The following is a 13,802-nucleotide window of genomic DNA, read 5'->3' as shown; positions in this document are numbered from 1 at the left end:
GAGCATCACTGCCCCAGACATCAGAACATAAGAGAAGCCCTGTTGGATCAGGCCAGTAGCCCATCCAGTCCAACACTCACAGTGGCCAAAAAAACAGGTGCCATTGGGAGGTCCACCTGTGGGGCCAGGACACTATGAGCTCTCCCACTGTGACCCCCCGCAAGCACCCAGAATACAGAGCATCACTGCCCCAACATAAGAGAAGCCATGTTGGAACAGGCCAATGGCCCATCCAGTCCAACACTCTGTGTCACATAAGAACATAAGAGAAGCCCTGTTGGATCAGGCCAGTGGCCCATCCAGTCCAACACTCTGTGTCACAGAAGAACATAAGAGAAGCCATGTTGGATCAGGCCAACGGCCCATCCAGTCCAACATTCTGTGTCACATAAGAGAAGCCCTGTTGGATCAGGCCAATGGCCCCTCCAGTCCAACACTCTGGGTCACATAAGAACATAAGAGAAGCCCTGTTGGATCAGGCCAATGGCCCCTCCAGTCCAACACTCTGTGTCACATAAGAACATAAGAGAAGCCCTGTTGGATCAGGCCAGTGGCCCATCCAGTTCAACACTCTGTGTCACATAAGAACAGAAGAGAAGCCCTGTTGGATCAGGCCAGTGGCCCATCCAGTTCAACACTCTGTGTCACATAAGAACGTAAGAGAAGCCCTGTTGGATCAGGCCAATGGCCCCTCCAGTTCAACACTCTGTGTCACATAAGAGAAGCCATGTTAGATCAGGCCAATGGCCCATCCAGTCCAACACTCTGTGTCACATAAGAGAAGCCCTGTGGGATCAGGCCAATGGCCCCTCCAGTCCAACACTCTGTGTCACATAAGAACATAAGAGAAGCCCTGTTGGATCAGGCCAGTGGCCCATCCAGTTCAACACTCTGTGTCACATAAGAACATAAGAGAAGCCCTGTTGGATCAGGCCAATGGCCCTTCCAGTCCAACACTCTGTGTCACATAAGAACATAAGAGAAGCCATGTTAGATCAGGCCAATGGCCCATCCAGTCCAACACTCTGTGTCACATAAGAGAAGCCCTGTGGGATCAGGCCAATGGCCCCTCCAGTCCAACACTCTGTGTCACATAAGAACATAAGAGAAGCCCTGTTGGATCAGGCCAGTGGCCCATCCAGTTCAACACTCTGTGTCACATAAGAACATAAGAGAAGCCCTGTTGGATCAGGCCAGTGGCCCCTTCAGTCCAACACTCTGTGTCACATAAGAACATAAGAGAAGCCCTGTTGGATCAGGCCAGTGGCCCATCCAGTCCAACACTCTGTGTCACATAAGAACATAAGAGAAGCCCTGTTGGATCAGGCCAATGGCCCCTCCAGTCCAACACTCTGTGTCACATAAGAGAAGCCCTGTGGGATCAGGCCAATGGCGCCTCCAGTCCAACACTCGGTGTCACACAGTGGCCAAAACCCCAGGTGCCATCAGGAGGTCCACCAGTGGGGCCAGGACACTAGAATTTATTTATTTAATTTATTTATTTACATTCGACTTTTCTCCCATCCTCTCCGCAAGTGGACTCAGGGCGGCTTACAACAGTCGTTTACATGATTTAAAACAATAAGTCAATAAAATCTATAAAACATTAATAGAATTAAAATTTAAAAAACTATTCCACGGTGCTGCACCATTACTATGTTGGCGGTTCTGCTTTTCAGACGGCTGGTCATCGGGAACTCTGGCTGATGTCAGGGGCAGCTCTCTCTCCGTTTAAGCATCGAAGGCCTGTCGGAACAATTCGGTCTGGAATGGACAGCCACGTGGGGCCAGAGGCAAGAGATCTGCCTCCAGAGCATCTTGGGAACAGCACTCCGACCAGGCCGGCCGTTTGGCTACAGCTTCCTTCATCTCCCGTCGCTGCTCGAAGCCTGTTTGTAAGCCTCGGCGGCTCTGCGAAGGGGCCTCTCTGCTCTGCCCCACCTCGGGCCCCGGAAGGGCTTCAGACGCCCCCCCCCCCCGAGAGGATCCGCCCCAGTGGCGTCGCCCGCGGAAGGGCAGCCCTGCCCCGTCGGAAGGCCGTGTGTGTCAGAGGGGAGAGGGGAAGACCCCGGTGTGCAGCCCTCCCTCGCCCCCGGGATGCCCCGAAGGAAGCCTCCCCCGCCCCGCCCCCGTTGCAAGGCAGGTGCTCCTCTTGCGCCGGCCCACGACTGCTGGCTCCCACTGCCTCGGCCCCTGCCGCGGTCCTTCCAACGCTGGGAGCAGGAAGCCGGCAGGGCTGGGGAGGGGTGCTCGCTACTCCCCCCTCCCTCCAGGCAGGGGCCCGTCGAGGAGGGCTGCAGGGGCATCCCACCTGTCCGGGGAAAGGCGAAGCGCTCCTTCTGCCTGGACGGGGCGGTCAGCGGTGGATCTGCCGGCCTCCCTCCCTCCCTCCCGCCTGGGCACTGGCAATGGGGTGTGGCTGGCCCTCCCCGCCGGGCTGAAGGGGCCCCTCCCCGGCAGGCCTCTGCAGAGCTCGCCCCACCGGCTCCGACGTGCCTGCGCCCGCCTGCCGGTGAGTGAACTGAGCGAGCGACCCCCACCGCCTGCTCTGCCTTTCCGAGGGAGGGGGGGGGGAGGACGCTCCCTCGAGTCTTCGGGGGCCGCGGGACACACAGAGGCGCCCAGAGCAGCAAGCTCGCCCGCTGGCTGGGCGTGGAGGGTGGTCGGGAGGAGTGGGGAGCGGAGGGAGGACCTGGCACGGTGTCCCCCTGCCCCGGAGCTCAGTTCGGGCTTGAAGGGGAAGAGCCCCACTGGGAAGATAGAGCTGCCCAAGGGACGGGGGCAGGAACTCACGTGGGGACCCTGGAATAGGGCCTGGACTGGCCCCAGCGCATCCTCTCCTGCCCCTGGGCCTCCCAGCTGCTCCTGCAATCCAGCCAGGCTGCTGGCCTAGAGGAAATTCTTGGAAGGGGGGGCGGATGCCCAGCGTCACTCTCCAATCTGCAGTCCAGTCCAGGAGCTCCTTAGAGCCAGGAGTTTTGTTTTTTTTTTGTGGGGGGGGGCAGCTTTGAGATTTCACACCCAGCCATCTTGTTGGTCTCAAAGGAGTGGTGGGATTCGAATCCGGCTCTTCTGCTGCAGACCAGCATGGGGCCCTCTGACTCTGCAGTTTGTACTTGCTGGAGCTCCTGAACTGCCCTCCCCAAGATGGCTGTTGTCAGGCCTGGAAAGGCCCCCTGACAGGCAGGCAGGGCGGGGAGGGGAGGGGGGCTTATGAATTCCCCCAGGGCCCAGAGCTGGCCCAGGCCCTTCTTATTAATCTAGATGGAATAACGTATAGTTCCAAAACTCACCTGTCATCAACAGTTAATCATGTGGTTTTACAACTATAACAACTCCCCACCCCCTCTGGATATTGAAGTAGTCAAGATCTAAAATAAAACCCAGAAAGTTTTGTTACATCAATTAAAACAAAGGCACAAGGAAAGGCAGCTGGAGGGCATGCCGAGGACCAGTGACCTGCAGCCAGAGCCCAGGAGAACCACTTCGTGCAAATCTTCTCTAGGGCCTGCACTGTTTTCTGATTGGTGCTCCCTGGGGGGTCTCAGCTCCCAAGCATCCCCCCCCTCCCCATCCCCACCCCCCTGTTTATTAGAAATCTCACCACTGTGGTTGTAACAGACTGGATCGCCATCTAAGAAAGAGGATTCTGTGCGATGGGAGGAAAGATGTCATGAACGCCTTTGCTGAGACAATGAGCGGAAATGTTTCATTTGGGTATGAAAGGTCTATTGGGTTAAATGTCAAAAACCCAATTGCCTTGGAAGGCCAGAAGCTTAGCTAAGCAGTATTTTCAGTCATCCACATTTCCTGGTTCAGGGGACAATGCTGTCCAAACAAATTGCAAAGATTATCTGACTCCAATGGTAACGAGAGAAAGAAATTTACTGACAAAAATAGAAGCATTTCTTACATGACATAATCAGATAGATACAGTCAACAAATGGTGAACAGACCAACTTCCAAAAGGGTTAGTGAGTTGCTAGAGCTCCAAGCCCAGGTAAGAGACAGAAGAAGAAGAAGAAGAAGAAGAAGAAGAAGAAGAAGAAGAAGAAGAAGAAGAAGAAGAAGAAGAAGAAGAAGAAGAAGAAGAAGAAGAAGAAGAAGAAGAAGAAGAAGAAGAAGAGAGGTCCCCTGGACTGTGACACACAAAAGGCAAGCAAGGGCCACGTATTCCTTGGTTATCTTAACCCTTTCCCTCCCATGTCCTCTTGCATGCTGTTACAATATCCAACAAAATCAACTTCCACCATTTGGACCATGGGTCTCTCCTCACCCCCCCCCTCCCCACAACTTCCAAAATTTGGGCAGTGGGCTTTGGGACTCCTCCCCCCACCCCCCGCACAGAACACAGAGATGGAATGAAAATATTTCTATATTTAAAGGAGGGCCTAAACCAGGGGTGGCCAAACTGTGGCTCAAGAGACATGTGTGACTCTTTCACACATATTGTGTAGCTCTCACCAGCCCATCAGCCAGATTGGAGAATCACTCTTTAAATCATTTCTCCAAGCCAGTCAGAGCTCTCTCAGCCCCACCTGGCTCACAAGGTGTCTGTTGTGGGGAGGGGAAGGGAAAGAGATTGTAAGCCACTCTGAGACTCCATCAGGTAGTGAAGGATTAGATATAAATCCAATTTTTTAGTCTTCTCTTCTTGCCCTGATCCAGCAAGGTAGTAACTTTCTCAAAAAAAGAGGTAGTTAGTCTGACATTACTTGTTCCTGAGAAACCCATGCTGACTCTTAGTAATCACATCCATTCTTTCTAAATGTTCCAGGACCGATTGTTTGATGATTTGTTCTAAAATATTTCCACATATAGACATCAAGCTGACAGGTTGGTAGTTACCTGGATCCTCCTTTTCCCCCTACTTGAAGATGGGGACAACATTTGCCCTCCTCCAATCTTCTGGCACCTCTCCTGTTCTCCAAGAATGCTCAAAAATAATGGCCAGAGGCTCAGAAATTATATCCACAGGTTCTTCTAGTACCCTTGGATGCAGCACATCTGGCCCTTAGTTTCATTTAAAGAAACTAGGTGTTTCTGTACTACTCTGTGCTGATCCTAGGTTGGAACTCCATACTCGCATTCTATGTTCTGGTTTTGCCATGATGAGCACTGTTTCCCTCACAAGAGAAGACAGAAAAATAAGAATTGAGCCTTTCTGCCATCTCTTCGTCACCTGTTACAATTTCACTTTCCTGAACCCACATAAGAACATAAGAACATAAGAGAAGCCATGTTGGATCAGGCCAACGGCCCATCAAGTCCAACACTCTGTGTCACACAGTGGCAAAAAATGTTATATACACACATACACTGTGGCTAATAGCCACTGATGGACCTGTGCTCCATACACTGTGGCTAATAGCCACTGATGGACCTGTGCTCCATATTTTTATCTAAACCCCTCTTGAAGGTGGCTATACTTGTGGCCGCCACCACCTCCTGTGGCAGTGAATTCCACATGTTAATCACCCTTTGGGTGAAGAAGTACTTCCTTTTATCCGTCTTAACCTGTCTGCTCAGCAATTTCATCGAATGCCCACGAGTTCTTGTATTGTGAGAAAGGGAGAAAAGTACTTCTTTCTCTACTTTCTCCATTCCATGCATTATCTTGTAAACCTCTATCATGTCACCCCGCAGTCGACGTTTCTCCAAGCTAAAGAGTCCCAAGCGTTTCAACCTTTCTTCATAGGGAAAGTGCTCCAGCCCTTTAATCATTCTAGTTGCCCTTCTCTGCACCTTCTCTAAAGCTATAATATCCTTTTTGAGGTGCGGCGACCAGAACTGCACACAGTACTCCAAATGAGACCGCACCATCGATTTATACAGGGGCATTATGATACTGGCTGATTTGTTTTCAATTCCCTTCCTAATAATTCCCAGCATGGCATTGGCCTTTTTTATTGCAAACGCACACTGTCTTGACACTTTCAGTGAGTTATCTATCATGACCCCAAGATCTCTCTCTTGATCAGTCTCTGCCAGTTCACACCCCATCAACTTGTATTTGTAGCTGGGATTCTTAGCCCCAATGTGCATTACTTTGCACTTGGCCACATTGAACCGCATCTGCCACGTTGACGCCCACTCACCCAGCCTCAACAGATCCCTTTGGAGTTCCTCACAATCCTCTCTGGTTCTCACCACCCTGAACAATTTAGTGTCATCCGCAAACTTGGCCACTTCACTGCTCACTCCGAACTCTAAATCATTTATGAACAAGTTAAAAAGCATGGGACCCAGTACCGAGCCCTGCGGCACCCCACTGCTTACCGTCCTCCACTGCGAAGACTGCCCATTTATACTCACTCTCTGCTTCCTATTACTCAGCCAGTTTTTGATCCACAAGAGGACCTGTCCTTTTACTCCATGATTCTCAAGCTTTCTAAGGAGCCTTTGATGAGGAACTTTATCAAAAGCTTTCTGGAAGTCAAGGTAAACAACATCTATCGGGTCTCCTTTGTCCACATGTTTGTTCACCCCCTCAAAGAAATGCAACAGGTTAGTGAGGCAAGATCTTCCCTTGCAGAACCCATGCTGAGTCTTCCTCAATAACCCGTGTTCATCAATGTGCCTACTCAATCTGTCCTTGATAATGGTTTCTACCAACTTTCCCGGTATTGAAGTCAGACTGACTGGCCTGTAGTTTCCCGGATCTCCTCTGGAACCTTTTTTAAAGATGGGGGTGACATTTGCTACCTTCCAGTCCTCAGGAATGGAGGCAGATTTCAATGAAAGATTACAGATTTTTGTTAGAAGATCCACAAGTTCAACTTTGAGTTCCTTCAGAACTCTCGGATGTATGCCATCCGGACCCGGTGACTTATTAGTTTTTAATTTGTCTATCAGTTGTAGGACCTCCTCATTTGTCACCTCAATCTGACTCAGGTCTTTCAACACCCCTTCCAAAATTAGTGGTTCTGGGGCGGGCAAAAAGTTCTCGTCTTCTACAGTGAAGACGGAGGCAAAAAATTCATTTAGCTTTTCAGCCATTTCCCTATCCTCCTTCAGTAATCCTTTTACCCCATGGTCATCCAAGGGCCCCACTGCCTCCCTGGCTGGTTTCCTACTTCTAATATATTTGAAGAAAGTTTTATTGTTGGTCTTTATGTTTTTTGCAATATGCTCCTCATAGTCCCTTTTTGCCTGCCTGATCACAGTCTTGCATTTGATTTGCCACAGCCTGTGTTCCCTTTTACTAATCTCACTTGGACTGGTTTTCCACCGCTTAAAGGAGTCCTTCTTACCTTTTACAGCTTCCATTACTTTATTTGTTAACCACGCAGGCCTTTTCTTATGCCTGTTTGTGCCTTTCCTAACTTGTGGTATGTATTTTATCTGAGCTTCTAGGATTATAGTTTTAAATAGTGGAGTTGTTGTTGTTGCCACAAATATGACATCCTTATTCTTTTTTTTTACTTTGTATATAAGAAAAGAACCTTTTTTTGTTGTTGTTTTTAGTATCTCTTGCTATCCTAAGGTCATGCAGCCTTCCTAACTTTCTCTCTACAAGCACTGGTGATTTGTTTATATTCATCCTTGGTTATAAGGCCCTCCTTCCATTTCCTAAATGAGTATTTCTTATTTCTCGAGTCTTTAGAGAGCTGTTGACGGAGCCTTTAGAGAGCTGTTGACGGAGCCACCTTGCCTTCTTTAGGCTCCTCCCATTTTTCCTCCCATTTTTCCTTCTCATAGGAATCCTTTGTGACTGTGCTTTCAATATTTCACTTTTAAGGAATTCCCACCTCTTTTCAAAATGACATGGTCACTACCACCCAGGGTGCCCGCCACTACTTCCACCTCCTCAGCCAGTCCTTCCCTGTTGGTGAGGATCAAGTCCAAGAGAGCAGATCCCCTTGTTTCCCTCTCCACTTTCTGGGAAAGGAAGTTGTCTGCAAGACAAGTCAGGAATTTGTTTTGACCTTTCATTTTTCACAAAATTGGACTTCCAGCAGATATCTGGGTGACTGAAATCTCCCGTGACCACCATGTCCCTTCCCTTTGAGAACTTTGTGATGTGTTGGTCATGTCCTTCTGACCTTACTCATCCAAGAAACCAGCCTTCAGAAGGCAGCTTTCTAGGTCCTACCCCTTGGGCTTGTATGGTCTCTTCCAACGCTTATCCTCGCACCAGTTCTCCTGGCTGTACCACACTCACGCTCTGTTCTGCTCTGTCTCATTACCCGAAGAAAAGCAACCAGCAATCAGCTGGTTGTTTTTCTTCTGTTATATACTGTGTTGCCATCTTCTTTGGTAGTACTTGTCTCTTTACCCAGCATCCCTCTTTCTGTCCCGCCAGGTGTATTCTTCTGCTGCTCTTGGACTCCTGAGGAGAGAGCGCGATGGCAGCCAGCCTGGTGAAGGTGAACGGGACTGAGGTCTCTGTGGAGGACTCCGGCAAGAGTGTCATGAACATCACCATCTGCCAGGAGTCTTCACTGTCCTACCTGGTCAAGGCTGTGACAGCCACAGGCCGGAAGAGGCTTGGGCAGATGGCCCCCGCCCCGAGGACCCCAGACCCTTCGGCCCCCACCCCATTACCTAGCAGAGCCCCATGCAGCGGGGAGCAGAAAGTGCTGGGGGTAAGGCCATGGGGGGCATGAGGGGAGGGGTTGGTGGCCCTACTTGAAGGGGAAGGGGCAGGGGCTCTCTTGGCCTGGAACTCCAGCCACTCTCTGCCCCAGGCGAGAGGCAGGCCCTTCTTTCTCGCTATGCTGCTGATGCTCAGCCTGAGGAAAGGGTATTCTGTACGTGCTCAGAGACATCTCCTCAGTGGCCTTCAGAACTGGTTCTCCCTTGCAGAGTTGATTGGAAGACAGTGATGGGGGAAAGGGGGGAGGGAGAAGAAGAGATTCTCATGCCTCTGTGGCTTCCCGGGGGCCAGCCCGTGAGCCCACTCCCCTAGTGCTGACCAGGTTGTGTTTTTCTTTGCAGGGGGCCCAGATCCTGCTTGGAGTCATGTGCCTTGGCCTCGGGGGAGTCCTCTGTCCCTTCAACGACTATCTCCCAGTACGAAGATTCGGGACCCCTTTCTGGATGGGGAGCCTGGTGAGTATTTGGGGGGGGGGGCTGTGATAGGGGCACCCAAGCCCTGGCAGGCTGGGGAGGGTCCCTGCAGTCTGGGCACCCAGGTGGCAGATGCCCGGCTCCTTTCCCTCTCAGCTCAGGGGGGCAAAGGAGAGGGGCTGTGAGGGAAGAACCTGACCTTGGTCCCTGCTCTGGCAGAAGCCCTGCTGGGGGAGTGCATGTCCTCTAAGCTTGCCTTCAGTGTTTGGACCAAGAGCTGGCCAATCAGGAGGCTGGCCCCCATTGGAAAGGGGGAGGGTCTTGCTGCCCCCACCCACCACACCCTTCCTTTCCTTCACAGTTTGTGGTGTCCGGCTCCTTGTGTGTGCTGAGCGAGAGACGCGGGGGCCGCTGCTGGGTGAGTGACTGGAGGGGCTTCCTGGGGCAGGCTGTTCTGAGATCAGATTGGGAGTCACTCCTGTAGTGCCCCAGCCCCCCAAGTGCAGGGTCTCCCTGGGCCTGGGGCATCCCCTCCTGTGGAGGCTCACCCCCTGGACATTTTCTTTCTCCCCTACCCAGGTCCATCTGGCCACCTTCTTCAGCCTGGCCAGTACCATGGCTGGCTGCGTGGGCTTGGCCTTGGGAGTGCTGGACCTGCCCTACCTACAGAACACACCCTTCTGGATGAACGAGGTGTGCGGGAAGCAAGGAGGTTATGTAGGGTGGAGGCCCAGCCCCGCGCAAAGATGCAGGGACACTGTGCTGAGCCTGCTGGTGAGCAGATCCTCCTCTGGGTCCCCCGGGGCCTGGGCTGTGGGGCTGGATCCTCAGCGCTTTCGGAGGGGGGTGGGTGCTCACACTTTCAGGAGTTGGGCCTGCTAGACTGTTGTGGGCTGTGCCTTGCAAGGTCAGAGGTCGTCACAGCCCAGAGGGAACCAAGTAGAGCTCTTTTATGTTTCTAGGGGCCAAACTAGGCATGCTTACAGGAGAGGGCTTTTTAAAACATAAAAGCGAGCCCATTCAGGCTCAGATCGCTGCTGCAGGGGAAGGAAAGGATCCTGCATCACCCCTTCCCCTGGCTGTCTGCACTTGCCTTGTGAAGAAATGTGCGGGCGGGAGGGCTGTTCTGAGACCAGATTGGGAGGCATTCCTCTCGCATCCTGGACTCCCTGGACTGGGGCAGCCCCTCCTCTGGAAGCTCACCCCCCCCTGTCCTTTCTAAAACGTTTTTTCACCTCTGGGCAGAACCACAGACCAGGGGAGGGGGAGTCAGTCCAGTTTCTTTCCAGACGTACCTCAGCAAACCTTCATACCAATGCTAATAGATCTAGCAGGGGAGACAGTGGGCGGGTCAAGCCCTTCCCTTTTGCCTAGCAGGGAACAGAGTTTTGGAGGGGTGAAATACTAGAGGGACTTCAGGAAGGAGATTCCTGGAGACCTCCAGGAAATGCCTCTTTGACCTGAGGCTCTTCTCCCTCTCCATTCAATCACTGCTGCCACCTGACCTTTGAAGGGATTGCCCACTGGGAGGACCAGGACCTCCAGCTTCCTCTCCAAGGTCTGAGGCTGCCTTGCCTTGGTGTCCATGGGGCTGCTTACAGCTGGGTGCACCACTGGGGGAGTGACCACTTGCCCACTGATTGCCCTCCCCTTCCTCCTGATGCTCCTTTTATTATATATAGTGTGTCCAAGATGGGGGAGGTCTGTGTGGCACAGAGAACCACAACCAGGATCAAAAGTTATGAAGTATTTATTAAAAAGAAAATATTCACAAGCATACTTTTAGCACAGCACCAAACTGAGCCAGGGTTCAAAAGAAAAGGGCAAAACACATTTCCTCTGTCCCTCTCTCCGTACGTGCCCTGCCAGATGTTCAATACAAGGCAGACGCCTTAGCTTAGAAAGTTACAGATTTTTACAGTAATGCCTTTACCCTCAATCCTCCTTCAGGCCAGCATGCGGCAACGGCCTCCTCCTCCTCCAGACCTCAGTTAAGAGTTCTGTCTGCTTCGATAGAATCAGCACCAAACAGCCCTCCCTCCCTCCCTGCTGCCGGGAATTTTATCCTCTTGCTTTCTCCACCCACTGACCAGGTCAGGCTGGGTCAAAGAAGCTTTTCCTGAGGTCTCCAGGAGTTTCTTCCTGAAGTCCTCCTAGTATTTAATGCCTCCAAATCTCTGTTCCCTGCCAGGCAGGAAAGCTCAACAATCCCCTTATTCAAGCTAGACCTATTAGCATTTCTTAAGAGGGGACAAGGTGAGGTTGGGAAAGCGCTTGAATTGACTTTGGTGGCGTTCAGATCCTGCTGCTGATTTCCTCTGTGGCTGCCCTGGGAATGGCTGTCTTCCGTTTTGGGCAGTGAGAACAACTCTTTAAAACTCCCGGTGAAGGTTTTACCATTTCTTCACAACTCTCCCCCCCCCCCCCCCCAGAAATTCAAGCAGAAGCACACCCCTGCAGCAAAACCAAACAAATCTGATACAAGGGACACCGTTCACGTTACAGAGTCTACATACAAGTTATCCAGCACACTTCTGCTCTGTGTCTTGAGTAGACCACCTCTGGCATTCCAAACTGCCAGTTTTCTAGCTTGATGTAGGGACTTTCCCCCTGCACGGGATCTAACACCCTTACTAAGCGCTCCAAGTGTGAACCCAAGTCTTTGAGCAAGAGAGAAAAGAAAATAGAAGCATGAAAAAGTTAAGCCTACAATTACTACGAATATAAACAGAAAAGTTATTGAGGTTTCTCATGTTGCTTAATCATACAAATAACAGTTTAAAAGCAGATCAGATTTCAGGTTTTTGTCTCGCTGCTTTTAGGGACTGTTAAGAGCCCAGAAATCTCTTCTTGTCTTCTTCATCTGAGACGCCCATCCAGAGAACTCTGATTGGCTGTCACAGGAGTGCATTTTTATAGAAAAATATCAGTCTTGCCTTTCCCTAAATCTACCCTGTCATAATCATGTGATTGTTATCTTGATAACTGATTGGTTCATAACGAAATATGAGATAATTAACACGCGCAAATAAGCCAATCAGTAAGTGCCTATAAATTGCATCTGATATAGCAAGATAAGAAGGCCACTCTCAAGTCTCAACTCTTAATCTCTGTTAAAAAGCTAACTTTTCTGTAACTGTTTCAGCTTCCTGTTGAGGATGAAAGTAACTCTGAGCAAACCAAGTTCACTGACAGCTGAAAAGTGCTTGACCACCCCCCTTGGTTAGCTTGCAAACTCTGCAAGGGAAGGTTCGTGAGACCACAGCTGCTGCTAGAGCTGCAAGTCAAAGGCTCTGCCTGACTGTCCAGATTTGGCCCACAAACCTCTGCCCATCCCTGGGGTGTTCTTCACAGGAGTCTGTAGAATATAAATTCAGATTTGAGCTAGACCTGCAAATCTATCTCTTATGCACCTCTGTTGTTGAGTCTCTCATTTGGAAAAGGGGACTTAGCATACGTACAACACGCCTGGAACAAGGAGGCGAGGGGGAAGAGGAGGCAGGCGTTGGAGAGGGTGTCCTGGGCCTTCCTCAAGCCAGTCCTTTTTGTTTGTCCTCCCCAGAACGTTGTTAGTGGTGTTCAGATCCTGCTGCTGATTTCCTCTGTGGCTGCCCTGGGAATGGCTGCCTTCTGCTTTGGATATGGCCTGCGTATTCTCTGCTGCACCCTGCAGGTATTTGGAGAGGATGTTGGTGGGCAGGGCAAGAGAGTCTGGGATCCTTCGGGGTGGAAGTCAATGGAGTGCCTTCCCAGGAGAAGTGCCATGAGGTCACCATGTGTGTCCAAGCCCTCTTTAAGTGGTGGGCCTGCCTCAGCCAAGCGAGGGCTCTGAGGTGCAGCAGGCCATGGCCTTTTTCTCTCCTCCCAAAGGAATGACTCCTCTTCACTCTTTCCCTTTGTTTGCAGGATAACACTGAGGACCGCATCACAACGGGTGATCTGGAAGTCCCCTTGGCAGGAATGCCCCCTCCGTATGAGGAGCTGGCCAAAGAAAACACAGCTGCCTAATATGGCTGGGCCCACCCCCTACTGTGTGGGAGTCGCCCCCATGCCACCTCTGGTACCTTGCTGCCTGTCTCCTCCCCCCATCTTTGTATGCCACGCTGGGCCTTCTGCTTCTGTCCTCGCACGATCCTGCAGCTCTCTCCTGACTGGAACATGCCGCCTCCTCCAGTGGCAATCAGCACTCTTCTGGCACATGGATAAAGTGGATTCTGTGTTGGTGTTTTGGAAGTCTGTCATTCAGTTTTAAATTGTATGCTGTTTAGGGCACAAACGTGTCTTCTTGCGCCCCTACAGAATTAAAAACCCATGAAGTGCTTTGTGGTTGTCCCACTGGCTGGTTCTTGGGCTGCAAGGCAGAGGGCTTCCCGTGCTGGGGGGGCCACCAGTGGGCACTGCCTCAGCTGAGCTAGAACTTTGAGGTACCACAGGCCACGCCCTGCACAGCTGAGGCCTTTCGGTCTGGGTTGGGAGCTATGAGGTTTCTGCCTCCCTCTGCAGATGAGAAATTGGTGGGAGCTGGGGCCTTCCAAAGAGGCCATTTTGTCCAGCTGAACTGTTCTGCTTCCTGCTTCACTTGCAATCCCAGGAGATCTTCAACCCCCACCTGGAGGTCAGCAGTCCCACCCACCTTTCCCCGGCTCCAGCTCCCAAAATCTCCAGGTATTTCCCAACTAAGATAGCATGGGTCAGCCAGGGCTCAGCAATAGTGAGGACTCCTCAGAAGAGGAAGGGACCTGTGCAGCCAGCCAGGAAGTGACAAAAGCCAACCAGACCAGGGCTTTTTT

General features: G+C 51.4%; 1 protein-coding gene across 1 annotated transcript; it reads left to right on the top strand.

Annotated features, from left to right (window-relative positions):
* Positions 1–2,494: 2,494 nt before the first annotated feature.
* LOC132578056 (transmembrane protein 176A-like) lies at positions 2,495–13,332 on the top strand. The gene is made up of 7 exons (XM_060247887.1): positions 2,495–2,512; positions 8,306–8,588; positions 8,941–9,054; positions 9,374–9,430; positions 9,592–9,786; positions 12,575–12,685; positions 12,919–13,332. Exons 2-7 carry the CDS (start codon positions 8,349–8,351, stop codon positions 13,018–13,020), a joined length of 819 nt encoding a protein of 272 aa, XP_060103870.1. The 5' UTR covers positions 2,495–2,512; positions 8,306–8,348; the 3' UTR covers positions 13,021–13,332.
* Positions 13,333–13,802: the final 470 nt, after the last annotated feature.

Source organism: Heteronotia binoei, chromosome 10, assembly GCF_032191835.1.
Source record: "Heteronotia binoei isolate CCM8104 ecotype False Entrance Well chromosome 10, APGP_CSIRO_Hbin_v1, whole genome shotgun sequence".
Lineage (NCBI taxonomy): Eukaryota > Metazoa > Chordata > Lepidosauria > Squamata > Gekkonidae > Heteronotia > Heteronotia binoei.
Note: the sequence above shows the minus strand (reverse complement) of the source record. Positions and strands in the feature narration are given on the sequence as shown.